We start from the raw sequence: 12,218 nt of genomic DNA, 5'->3' as shown, positions 1-12,218 counted from the left end.
AGAAAGTGCATATCACGGCCAGTCTGCAATGACACCTGTGCTGACTGACCAGCTATTGCCAAATAGATGCGTAACATGAAACAACCATGTTTCAAGTGATGTCAGTCTGGTTCTGCCTCCTATCCAGCAGCCAATTTTCATTAAATCAGAGGAATTTAACGATTCTTGAGACTTCCACTTCTCTTTTCATTCTGGCTGAAAGTTCCCAGCACATTCAGAATCTACTGAAGCAACAAGTGAGAGACAGTAAAACTACACAATAGTCAAAGCAGGTTAAATGTGACTTTTAAACAAATAACAAGAAAGTAAAAGTATCTTATTCCCACTTACCGTTCTACATTGATCTATTTTTCCTGATAAAATCTTCAAACCCTCCAGCACTATCAGACCAGCTATTACTGCATTAGTAGTAGCTATAGCTGGGATAATATTTCCTGCCATAGCTGCAAAATAAGCAAGAGTATGCAGATTTTTAACAGTAAATGAAAATGAGAAGTTCAGATTATTACTTAAATAAAACAATGTTATATTTTATCCTTACACTTTATATCAAATCTGCTCTTCATATTCATACTGAAAACATGCATCCTGAGGTTCGCAGCAGAAGTGACAAAATCCATTGCAGAAGGGTCATCCTGACAAGAAGGTAATACAAAAAGTATTTAAAAATCAGATTACTCATTGGAAAAAGTTTGCAACACATGGTTCGTAAAACCTTAAAAGCAGAAAATTTTAAAAAAGTCTGTACAACATTCTATTTCAAAGTCAGACTTCCTCTTTCAGATAGTATACTTAGACAGAGCAGTAATACTTTCAACAGATGTGTTTAGAAATTGTACTTAGTATTTTAGTAGTGTATTAGTATTAATACAATGCCTTGTATGTTCAAAATAATGTCTAAATCCAAAAATCTTAATGTTTTATGCTCAGTTTCAAAAATTGGCATTTCAGAAAGAAGTATTTTTACTATCTGTTGTAATACTATTTTACTATTTTGTCCCTCCTATATTTACAAATTACTTTTTTTTTTTCTTATGCCAAATGACAACTGACTGCAGAAGATTACACGGTCTCTGATGCTAAGAGAAAATTATTTTTTTTCTTTTTAGCAAAACTTGTAATATATCACATACCTATCATCAGAGCTAATTACTACGCGCAACTCAGTAGAAATCTAGCTACAAGCCACTGTATAAGAGCATGTTTTAGAGAAAGCTAAAACAGAAAAAATGAAGTGGATTATTAAAATATTTTCAAAAATCAAAATATGACAAATACTTCTGAATTCGTGCTTTTTAAAGTTGGTGAATTAAGTTACTTTACATCACAATAGTTAATCCTGACACTCAGTGAGTTATAAAATACAGAGTGTTTAAAGTATAAATATATACTTTACATATGGGAAGTGCTTTCAGTGAGGTGCCAGACATTTTTGTTCTAAGTAGTACTATTTTGGAATGAAACTGAATTAGTCCAACTAATATTTGTACTACATCTGTAGAGCGTAACTGGTTCTTACGTATTTGGCTAACTAACCTTATCCCATATAAGCTCTGCTCCATCACCCTTCTCAGCCAGGTGAAGTCTCAGGGTTTCAACACTCTTTGAAAATAAATGTGCATAGCTCTTGACGTCGAGAACCTGCTGATCCTTCAAGACTGCGGACGATTCATTTTGTTGGTCAGATATGTTTTTCTCTTTGAGAAAAGAAAAAAAAATAAGATCAGGAATACTTATAAATCCCACAGAAGTTCTCTCAAAAAGCTAAGAATTTTCAATTTCAGCAAAATTAAATATTTTCTAAATTGAAGAACAATATTCTTAAACTACAGTAACCCCAACATTTTACAACAAATCTGCATTTAAAACTGCAACTATAGCTATACTTATATCAATCGCCTAGACATACAGAAATTACGGTAAACGTAAATTTTCAGCAAAACTTGGCTTTCGGAGATAAACGTATCAGTGCTTATGGTAAGGTCTCCTAGAATAAGTTGACATGTAATTTTGTGAAATGCGAATTTTCTACAGCCAATACTGAGTATCTAAAATAACAATTGCAAAACAGTTTTAGAAAAAACATTTTCTATATAGAGAAAAATTTAAAATCTTCAGGAATTGCAAAGAATATGTTCATTACCAGTACTCAACTGTGACAGTGAGAAAATGTACCTATCAGAGATGCATTAACAAACAAAACCAAATACGCTGGGAGGAGGGACAATTACCTTGATTTTGTACTTCAGTCCAGTCCAGTGGCACTGGAGGCTTTCTTTTCCTCCACAGCTTATCCATTGTCAGCAGATATCTAATGTCATCTTTGAAAAGCTAGGAAACATTTCAAAAAAGCAAACAATCAAAAAACGTTCAAATGAAAGGAGAAAAAAAGACATACTTTATTTTTACATCTGCTGTGAAATTGAAAAAATCAGCATTAGATCTATGAGGTTTTGCTTTTCTCCTTGAAAATATTTTCAACCATGTAAATAAACACAGATTTGAAAAACTTCTTATTCCCAGTCCTCTGCACAAAGCAGACACAGCTCCAATTAATGGGGGTGGGGGGGTGGAGTGAGTAAAGTAAAAATCAAGAAATAATAGTTCAAACAGTGGGTTCGTGTGCCTACTGAAGCCATCACTACAGCTCTTTGTATGCTCTCCCTGAGATATTCTTCCCTACATGCCAATGAATTTCCAAAATAAAGTTATTACTACCTATAAACATTACATTCTGTACTCATTTCCTGTTTTTATCCATTTTCAGCAACTACTTAGAAGGAAAACTCCTAAACCAGTTTGTATTTTCTTATGCCAGAGCCTGGTTATACACAGAAGATGACTGATAGCTTTTAGGTGCTCAGATTGGTTCTGATTATGCCCAGTGAAACTCCTACAGAACTCAAGTTTAGCTTTTCATATTAAAAGTAATTCAAATGAAGTTTTTTTGTACTCTGTACCGTATGGACAAGCTGCCGAAGCCATCTGTACAGACACAGATGGAATGCCATAAAACAAGCAAGTGTTGTAAAAGACCAACACTACAGCAAAATTGGTGGAAGTCATAACATAACTGGACAATTGATGGTTAGTGTTAGGTGTCTAAACTGGGTTTTGACTTAACTTTAAAGCACCTCATACACTTCAAATAAAGATATTTATTAGGGGTAAAGAAGATACCTTAGTAAAAAGTTTAACTGGATCGTATCCAGTTGATTTAGCCCACTCCTTAGTTGAAACACGTTTAATCTCACCATCTTCATTGGATGCTCGTGCTCTGGCTTCTGCTTCTGCTGGCTCCCCTATTAATAAAGTGTTAACCAATATTTTAATTTAAAAAAAAAAAAAGGAAAATCACATCCAAATATTTCCCCCCGAGACAATAACCAAAATTATGCAGGGACCATAAAATGGTTTTACTACGCCCAACAAAAGCTGTATTGGACACAGTGCGACTACTCCTGCTTGCTTCTGCAGCTGCAACTCACTAATTTAACTTGATGTCACCCAATTCTTTTATTGGCAGAAACAGCGAACCATTGTTTCCTATTAATTTTCTCCATATAATGTTGCGATTTCATAAATGTCAAATCATCCCCTTTTAGTAGTCTCTTTTCCTGGCTGAAGAGTCTTAGTTTCGTTAGAACTTCAACACAAAAAACATTAGCTTCCTACCTCTGGTTATTCCTATACAAAAAAATTTCACGCACACAGATGCTATTCATTTTGTGTTTCTTTCCCAGTCACATCCAGCAATTGCTATCGTGATTCCTAATAAGCAGCAGGTTGATACTTTCACAAAAACTATCTATTAACATCTTGACTGAATGAGAAAAATCAACTCAGAGACCATCACTTTATATGTAAATTTGTAAAAGTTTCCCCCCTTTCACCAATGCATCATTTGCATAATTGCATATTTATCTGCATGAAATCTACCTAATGTCTCATTGCCCAGTCATTCCGTACTGTGAAACTTTCTACTACTTTTTGCAGTTAGCCCTCATCTTTATTATTCCAAGTGACTTTGCTTAATCAGGTATGCTGAACAGCATTGGTCCCACCCCCAATCTGAGACACTCCTCTAATCACCATTTATCTCTATCATTTAAGTAGTTTATCCACTTCAGGATCTTCATTCTTTCCCCCCCCCCATGGCTGCTTAGCTCCCTCAAGTTCCTCACAAAAAGTTTTTGAGTGCCCCTTGCAGATTCAAACCAGTGTAAACCAGACAGGCTTGTCCACAGGTTTGCCAATTCCGTCAAAGGACCTGCAGAGCCACGCAGGGCACAACTTCCCTTTACAAAGGTTGCACTGACTCTTCCCTGATACACCACGTATGTCCACCGATTCTAAACAGCATTATTGCTACAGACAGTTTGCTCACTACAGACATGAGGCTACAGCTCAGGCCTTCCTATAATTGCCCCGGTATCTTTTTTTAAAGAAGTGGCATTGTGTCTGCCACCTTCCAAGTATTCCAGCAGCCGTTGTTTATACACCACTCTAAGACTCAGCTATTTCAGTCTGCACTTCCTGTAGGAACAACGTGTCAGATGTTCACTATCTGATGTTCAGAGAATCTGAAGAGTTGGAGCATCCTCTAAGCTCCCTCTCCCAAGTCCATTCATTTACCAAAGGATCCAAAAGAAGCAACAAACAATGATGCTTATCCACCTTCACAATAACTACCGTTACTGTCCTTACAGAAAAATACTGAATAGCTACAAAACCATCACTCAAAATGGGCATATTTCCTACGTAGATAAACACCAAAGTGTTTCAGGCTAAAGAGTTCAAACACAGTCCCTGTATTTCCTTGCAGTCCCTCAGCTAGGAGTGGAAAATGCAGAGTGACTACAAATATCACTCAGTTCTCAGTCCTCAGTTCAAAAGACAAACCTCCCAGCTGCAGGGAAGGAAGCGCTCCATCAAATCCAAATACATAGGGGAAAAAAAGGCACCCTGTGAAGATCAGTTATAGTTAATTTGCACTTCAAGCTCCCTTTTCACTTCAAGTTTCTGTGCACATGGAAAGACCATTTGCTGCAGAGGGAATAGGAGTCTCCAAACAGATACAAGCCTATTCGTCTAAATCCTGTATCTTACACCTGGATGCGTTAACTGGAACTTTATGACTAGTGAGTGTATGGACTGTTACTCACAGCTGTTCTACTCACACTACCTGAGAACAACTAGTGAATGTCAGTGACTCATCTTACACTGTATGAAAAAGTTTTCACAACAGCTGAAGTAATCGTTTTAATAATGTTTTAGGTTGCCCACAAGGGCCACAGTTCTGGCAGGTGAAACTATTAAACCGTTGTCATTTTGAAGAGTATTTTTTGCACACTCCCTGTGCAAAAACCTCTGGTATACACTATGCAACAAGTTAACTAAAAAAAAAACCCACTGAAATTGTTTCTAATATCTAATAAGCAGCAGTATGGGGGAACTAAATTATGCACAGTGTACGTGAAGGTCTGCAAGGGCAATTACTGTTAACACAGCCCAAACTCTTGTTGTCCAAGGGTACAGTAAATGGAATCCTCTTAAAAGAAAATGGGGCCAAATTCTCTAACCTTAAGAAATGTACAAAACCGAGTCATGATCTCTGAAACAGAACATTTCAGTAACAGGGTAAGCTACCAGCTTATATCACACTCACAGGCGGCTTCAGGATCAGCTCTGTCAGGAGAGACTTCTTGATCAGCATCTTCTTCTCCAAACAACTGGCTATATAATAATTAAGAACAACACAACACTAGAATTTCATCATACCTGGTTAAAGACTGAAATATTTGCTAACAGATATATATCCACTTTAGAATTCTTGCTATCAGACCGCCACTTCATACATTGCTTTTTAAATTGTTGGGATTCATCGCACGTGGACTTAACATTGACAACACAAAACGTCCAATACAAAAAAGAATTTAGCAAAACAGCTCTGTATAACTCAATAGTTCACCTAGCCTTATATTTATATTGCTGTACTGAATGCATTGCTTATAACCCTCCAAGATCCCAGCAAACTTTACATCTGTTAACACATACATTAAAGTGAAAAATGTGTTAACTTCACACAAAGGTGAAGAATAAAGTAACCTCAACCTACACTGCTGTGCCAAACTACTCTGCCAGATTTTCTGTGATAGTAGAGCAAGGCTTAAGTACTAACCAACCTTCCATCTTTGTATTAAAAGAAAAAAACCCCACCCCCAAAAAACCACCTCAAAACCCATGTCAAACAACTGCAGGTTTTTGCTATAATCCACATTCATTTAAAAAAATGAAACAAAGCAAAAAATCCCCCAAAAGCATGTGTCCACTTTGTTTCTCTGTCTGTAGGTTTAGAAACCAGAAGAGCAAACCACAGTACCTCTTTTCTTTTTTAAAAATCACTTACTTGAACAAATACTTAGCCCACACAATGCAATGGATAGGTTCTGATGGCGTATTTCGAATTGTGCAGCCTGGAAAAGTCTTCTGAGTTGGTTTAGGATGACATTCATAACATTCTGTCACTCCCTGGTGAAAATTGAAATATTTACTTGTCACACTGTGAAGGCTACTGAGAGTATATGCTATTACCAGATGAATTGTAACTGTATCTTAAAACACCCAACTCCCTGTTGTCTAAAATAGCCAATGACTTAAACTTAAAGCGACAAGAGTAATACACAACCAAACCTTTTTAATAACTGTTACTTGTCCAAGGTAGCCTGCAGTTCCACTCTCTATAAGAGGAACATCAGCAGCCAGACACATCCTGTTCACATGGTTACGGGCAGCTGCAAATCAAGAGTTTTTAAAAAAAAATTTGAATAAATAGGAAAAAAAAGTTTTACTTCTCCAAATTCAAACTAGCTTCCTATGCAAACATTTATCCTTAATCTGCCTTATTTAATCAGAGTACTATGCCTTTTTCACAGTCAATCTTCCAATTAACACAAAATATACTGACACTATTTATATAGCGAACTCAACTGAATAAAGTTACATATGTACACACAGTACTCCTCAGATCCCATAAAGCAGAAACATAGCAGTTAATGTTTGCTTTCAAAACACCTGTGAAAGCACTAACTACCCTTTCAAGTTTCTAGTGAAGCACACAAGCATTAGTCAAACTACAGATGGGTTAAGAGGATACTTGTTATTTAACTGACATTGCAGAAGCACTAAGAGTAGAACACATTAAAGTTCTGTTTCTATGAACAAGCAACAGTATTTTCGTCTCCAATATAAAGTCATAGTGAAAACTTCACCTCTGTTATCCAGAGCGTTCATAACCAACGTAAACTGGCGGAAGAACTCTACGTTATAGTCTGGGCTACAGAAAAGAAAAACAATACTCAAAATGGCATATCAAAGTTGTTGGTTATTATGCCACAACAGAAACTATACACATGCAAAGGGGCGGACTGATGTTCGTGTAATAAATTACACATATTATAAATTTACTGCTAGCTTTTAACTGCCCCGTTTGTCTTCTGCCCATTTTAAAGCTGGGTGAAAGCATGAATTTTATGCTGCTGGAAGGAAGCTATTGCAATTAGTACTAATTTGACCAATGAAACAGGCAGACAATGAAGAAATGATTATACTGCTCTGACCTAATGAGTAAATTGGCTGAGCTGTGGTAACTGACCTTAAAAACTATCAGCTGAGGCTAAAACATGCACACTGTAATTACCATAGTTCATCAGACTGTTGATAATTCATTATACTGTGACAGCTCAATTGGTTTTGATCGTGCCTCCATACCCTTAGAGGCCAAGACATAGGATTTTAAAATCTTGACACTTTGGTATCTGTACATTGCATTTTTCTGATTTAAAGAAGAAGGTGGCAAAGAAGACAGAGTAGAGAGGAAACAGGATTAACAATTTTACAGTTTCAGGAGAAGGATGCAATGAGTCAACTGTTTCAGTGGCTAACAGCAACATCAGATTTCAAACCTTAATATTACAGAATATCAATTTTTAAGAAACTAGATAAATATAAATTATGGGAAACAGCTCATGAAAATCTACATAATCTTATACCCTACTCATTGGTTATGGATCATAAAGACTAAATGTTAACAGTTTTGGGCATATATAAATGATAGTCAGTTACCTACGCACACACAAAGGACTTCATTTTTTTTTAATCACAGACTCAACATTCATATTTATTTTAGTCTAATTATTGCTCAAGACATCAGGGCATCCTTACAGTGCAGAAACTTATATAGTAAATGCTGCTAATAAAATGAGAAACAGACACAAGCAAATGACTACAGCTTACTACCAGAGCTTAAGAAAACTCATGCAAAATCCACACTCCCACTCAGGTGTATGGCAGTCTCATATTTACAGCTATTTCTTTTTACTGTGGTAGCTTTGTAAAATATCTTAAAGCACACCATTGTAGCATTTAAATAACACAGTACTTGCAAATCAAAACATGTAATTAGAGCTTAAAAACAAACATACTTCATGATGCTATCATGGTAAGCTATAATATTAGCTTCTGGATAAAACTGTAACACGCTTTCCTTGGCAACCTAGAAATAAAAAAAACAAAACAAAAACAAAAAACCACTTATTATTTCTTCCTTCCTTCTAAAGACAGACTCGATACCAGTTGAGTATCGAGCAAGTTGACTACCTTAAGAGATTTAAATACTTTTATAATGAAATGTTGCGGATAGCCATGATCAACCAACCAACACTCACCTCTTCACAGTGGAAACAAAATTGTGACATGTTTCTAACACTGTCCATAAAATAATACTGAGTAAGACTTGAGCTTTGATTTTTTCCTCACCTGTGATTTTGATCTTCCAACATGTTTCTTTTGAAACAAAAACTGCCTGTTGAGATTGCTCACATCAATAGTATCCAAATCAATCTACAAACACACAAGAGACAGCCATTTCACTTTTACAGAAATAAAAGGAACAAAATCATTAACAGAGTTTGAAGCAAATGCAATTGACCAAAACGCATAAACTTTACAGACCCCTTTTCAGACCTGCATACAGGTGTTACATCTGCACTACAGCAACTGTTGAAGCACAAGTGATCACATATTCATCTTCAGGAATCCACACATTTTAAATAATTACTACGGAACCGTATGTCAAAAATTAAGGGCTACATGACAACAAACTTTCTGAAGAGTCACTACTAAAAACGCACATGAATTTTGAGATACGTACACACAGTAGTTAGTAGAAAGTCAGTAACTGGTTGTCCTATTTACAGTACGATAAAGATTTTAGTCAGAATTCATCAAGAGCACAGCATACAAACTCAGAGGAGATACTGCAGAAATTGCTCTAGGTAGATCCAGTCAGCCTCCACATGGGACTAACCACGCTGAACGCTGGGTCTGTACCACATTTCCCCAAGGTCCAAGGAAGGCTACTCGGCAAACTAATTAGTACTTCTACTTTATATTTGAACATGGCTTTGAGCAACTGAATCGGTAAACTGAGGGCTGCATTGTCATCTAATTCATACACTGCAGGGCAAAAACTTTACTGTTTGTCATCAGGACTAACTGCTTAAGTGCGTATTAAAAAATTATGAAGTCTACTTACAAAAAAAAAATAATCCAATCACACAACCAAGATGTTTAAAAACACATACCACAGAACACCTGTGATGTACAACCTCAAAGGAGGCCATGACTGTAATTCCCCTAACAACCATGTTTCTATTTATTTATATATGCACATGAACATCATAATTTCAAAGGTCTTTACCCCCCACCGCAAGAATTAAGAAGATTTAATTAGAACTTTGAGAAGATTTATTCCTACCTTTGTTGCCACTATTTTTCCTTTAATTAAACAGTTTCTCTGATCAACCACTCTTTTTAGGAGTCCTCTTCTGTCCCTAACATTTTTAACTAGGAGCGGAGGGAGGCAATTTTTCTAAGCCTCAGAGATATTTCTCCCAAATTCCCATAGATAATGCTGACATAATCAACACAGTAATGCTTTCAGCTATATGGAGAGTACTATCAGACGGACTGTGCAGCGTGAAGTTTAAACGTGACCTACTGAGGGTATTCTCATACACTTTTAATTTTATCAACCAAACTTGAATAACAAAAAAAAAGTATGCCACACACTTCTCATTGAAGATCCTTTGCATGTGAGATCCAAGCTCCAAGATTAAACTTCCTGTTTTCTAAAGGGAATATTTTTAATTTAAGGATTAAGTTTTAATATACTAAGAACCGTGATAACTAAACAGTTTTATTTAAACACTAAATAAAAGCAAACAGAAAATATACAACGTTTTAGAAATGTATTATAAAGCAGAGACTGTTGATCTTTATTACCCATAGTATCTTAGTAACTACCTGTGGTCTTGTATCTTTTCAGGAAAATGGTATTTGCATGAAAACACATTTCCACCTCCTTTCCTTTCTCATAAGACACACTCAGAAAGCTTGTTTAGTTCAAAGCCAAAAAGCCCAAGAACCTCAAGTGAAAATGATAAAGTGCATAATTCTGTTAAAACTTCCGCCACCCAGAAAGCTTTTAGTATTTTAAGTGGAGATGATAACAAGCTACAACTGAAAACAGTACTACCAAGACCAAAAGAAGCAAAGGAAGTTTTTCTCCCAAGAGAATACTTGAGACAATTAGACCTCAACAAAAGCTTCATCTAGCTAAGAATGATCAAAATCTAACAGTTCTCTTATTAAAATAACTTTTACACTGCTCTCATTTTTGTAAATTAGAAGGAAAAGCCTCAGAACTTCCTAATAATATATATTCATCTTCTTAATTCAGACTTGGATTTTGAATAATTTAATTTTGTTCTTCATTCATAAGAACAACAGCACTGCCTTTCAACAAAGTATACTAAATGAAATCACATATCTGTGAGTTGTCTGGTACTCAAAATTACTAATTTTTTAAAAATATTAATATTTTTAAAAAATATTTCACAATTATTAAAATAAAAAGCATTTTCAGGTGTTAAAGTTAGTTAGTATTTAACAATCAAGGAAAACCCTCAACAATATCACAGATGTTGACAAAAGCAATTTATCGTCCTAAGAGCAAATTTCCTCTTTGTGTAATAACTCCCTTTTTGCTCTCACCTTGTGTTTTGCCCACCCACTCCATATGTTACCAAAACATTACTGTCTTGCATAAAACACTGCCAATGATATTTTTAAACGCAGATGGCCCTGATCCAACATGTACTTAGGTTAATGGAGTCCAACCAAGTCAGCCTTGAAAGATAGTACCAGAAAAAAAAAATAAAATCAAACTATAGTAAGTGAAACAATAAGCATACCCCAAAGAGATTTATGCCTAACGACTAACTGGAAAATCAGGAGATATTAAACTCCTTCTATTATAATAGACTGCAGGAGTACACAAATGACATACTAAGATAGAAAAAAAAAAAAAGCGCAGAAAATGCCGGCTTCCACTCTTCTGCATATGTTTACTTTACCGCTACAATGTTAAAATTGGTTAGGCTCTCAGTTGCAGACTCAAAGGGACAATCTGGAATTACATTTAAGCATATCCTACAAGTTTTAAAAAGTAATTCAGCAGAAAGGCCTCAGTTATATGAATAACAAGGCAAACCAGTAGCGGTACTCTTCTACAAGCTGATACAGTTTTAGATAAAAGCTGTTTCTAACATGCTCTGTTCAACAAGTCTGACTGTAAAAACAAATTTCTCACAGCTTGTCATACAAAACTCTCAGATGCGACTCCCGGCCAGGAACACAAAGTGAAAACGTATTCAAGGAAAGAGACTCGTGCTCTAGCTGGATTTGTACTCCCGTGGCTTGTTAAAACCGTACACTTTTCATAACTACAATAAAAAATGCATAAAGGTCTGGAAACTACGCAGCCAGAGTTTGGCTAACAGTATTTCTCTCTATCCCGTTTTCATTACCGCCCTCTCCGTTCTGCCCTTCCCATACGCATTCACAGATTAGTATCGGGAAGCAAAAGTGAAAGCAACAGCCCGCGGGAAGCTATCGCGACCGGACTTCTAAGACTGACAGTTTTACAACTCGGTATCTAAAAATACAGTTCACCTCCCACGTATTTTTCTTTTTCGCTGCAATCCATCACTGGACCACCACCCACAGTATTAGCAACGGCGGCGTTAGGCAAAACTAAGACTTGAAAGAGCAATCGCTTGGCGGCAAACATGGCACACCATCGCTTCCCAGATTTC

At 36.1% G+C, this 12,218-nt stretch overlaps 1 protein-coding gene across 1 annotated transcript in view; it reads right to left on the bottom strand.

Annotated features, from left to right (window-relative positions):
• UBA2 (ubiquitin-like modifier activating enzyme 2) overlaps nucleotides 1–12,193 on the bottom strand; it is a 17,166-nt gene extending 4,973 nt beyond the window's left edge. Inside the window, exons 1-13 of the mRNA XM_009707989.1 lie at nucleotides 12,076–12,193; nucleotides 9,368–9,516; nucleotides 8,818–8,901; nucleotides 8,484–8,554; nucleotides 7,272–7,336; nucleotides 6,694–6,794; nucleotides 6,410–6,531; nucleotides 5,669–5,736; nucleotides 3,181–3,302; nucleotides 2,232–2,331; nucleotides 1,537–1,697; nucleotides 542–635; nucleotides 331–443 (exon numbers count right to left, since the gene is read on the bottom strand). Of these exons, the coding sequence (XP_009706291.1) occupies nucleotides 331–443; nucleotides 542–635; nucleotides 1,537–1,697; nucleotides 2,232–2,331; nucleotides 3,181–3,302; nucleotides 5,669–5,736; nucleotides 6,410–6,531; nucleotides 6,694–6,794; nucleotides 7,272–7,336; nucleotides 8,484–8,554; nucleotides 8,818–8,901; nucleotides 9,368–9,516; nucleotides 12,076–12,193 (1,368 nt within the window). The remainder of the gene's footprint in view (nucleotides 1–330; nucleotides 444–541; nucleotides 636–1,536; nucleotides 1,698–2,231; nucleotides 2,332–3,180; nucleotides 3,303–5,668; nucleotides 5,737–6,409; nucleotides 6,532–6,693; nucleotides 6,795–7,271; nucleotides 7,337–8,483; nucleotides 8,555–8,817; nucleotides 8,902–9,367; nucleotides 9,517–12,075) is intronic.
• Between the last annotated feature and the right edge of the window lie 25 nt (nucleotides 12,194–12,218).

This window comes from Cariama cristata, unplaced genomic scaffold (assembly GCF_000690535.1).
Source record: "Cariama cristata isolate BGI_N322 unplaced genomic scaffold, ASM69053v1 scaffold22719, whole genome shotgun sequence".
NCBI classification, from domain to species: domain Eukaryota; kingdom Metazoa; phylum Chordata; class Aves; order Cariamiformes; family Cariamidae; genus Cariama; species Cariama cristata.
Note: the sequence above shows the minus strand (reverse complement) of the source record. Positions and strands in the feature narration are given on the sequence as shown.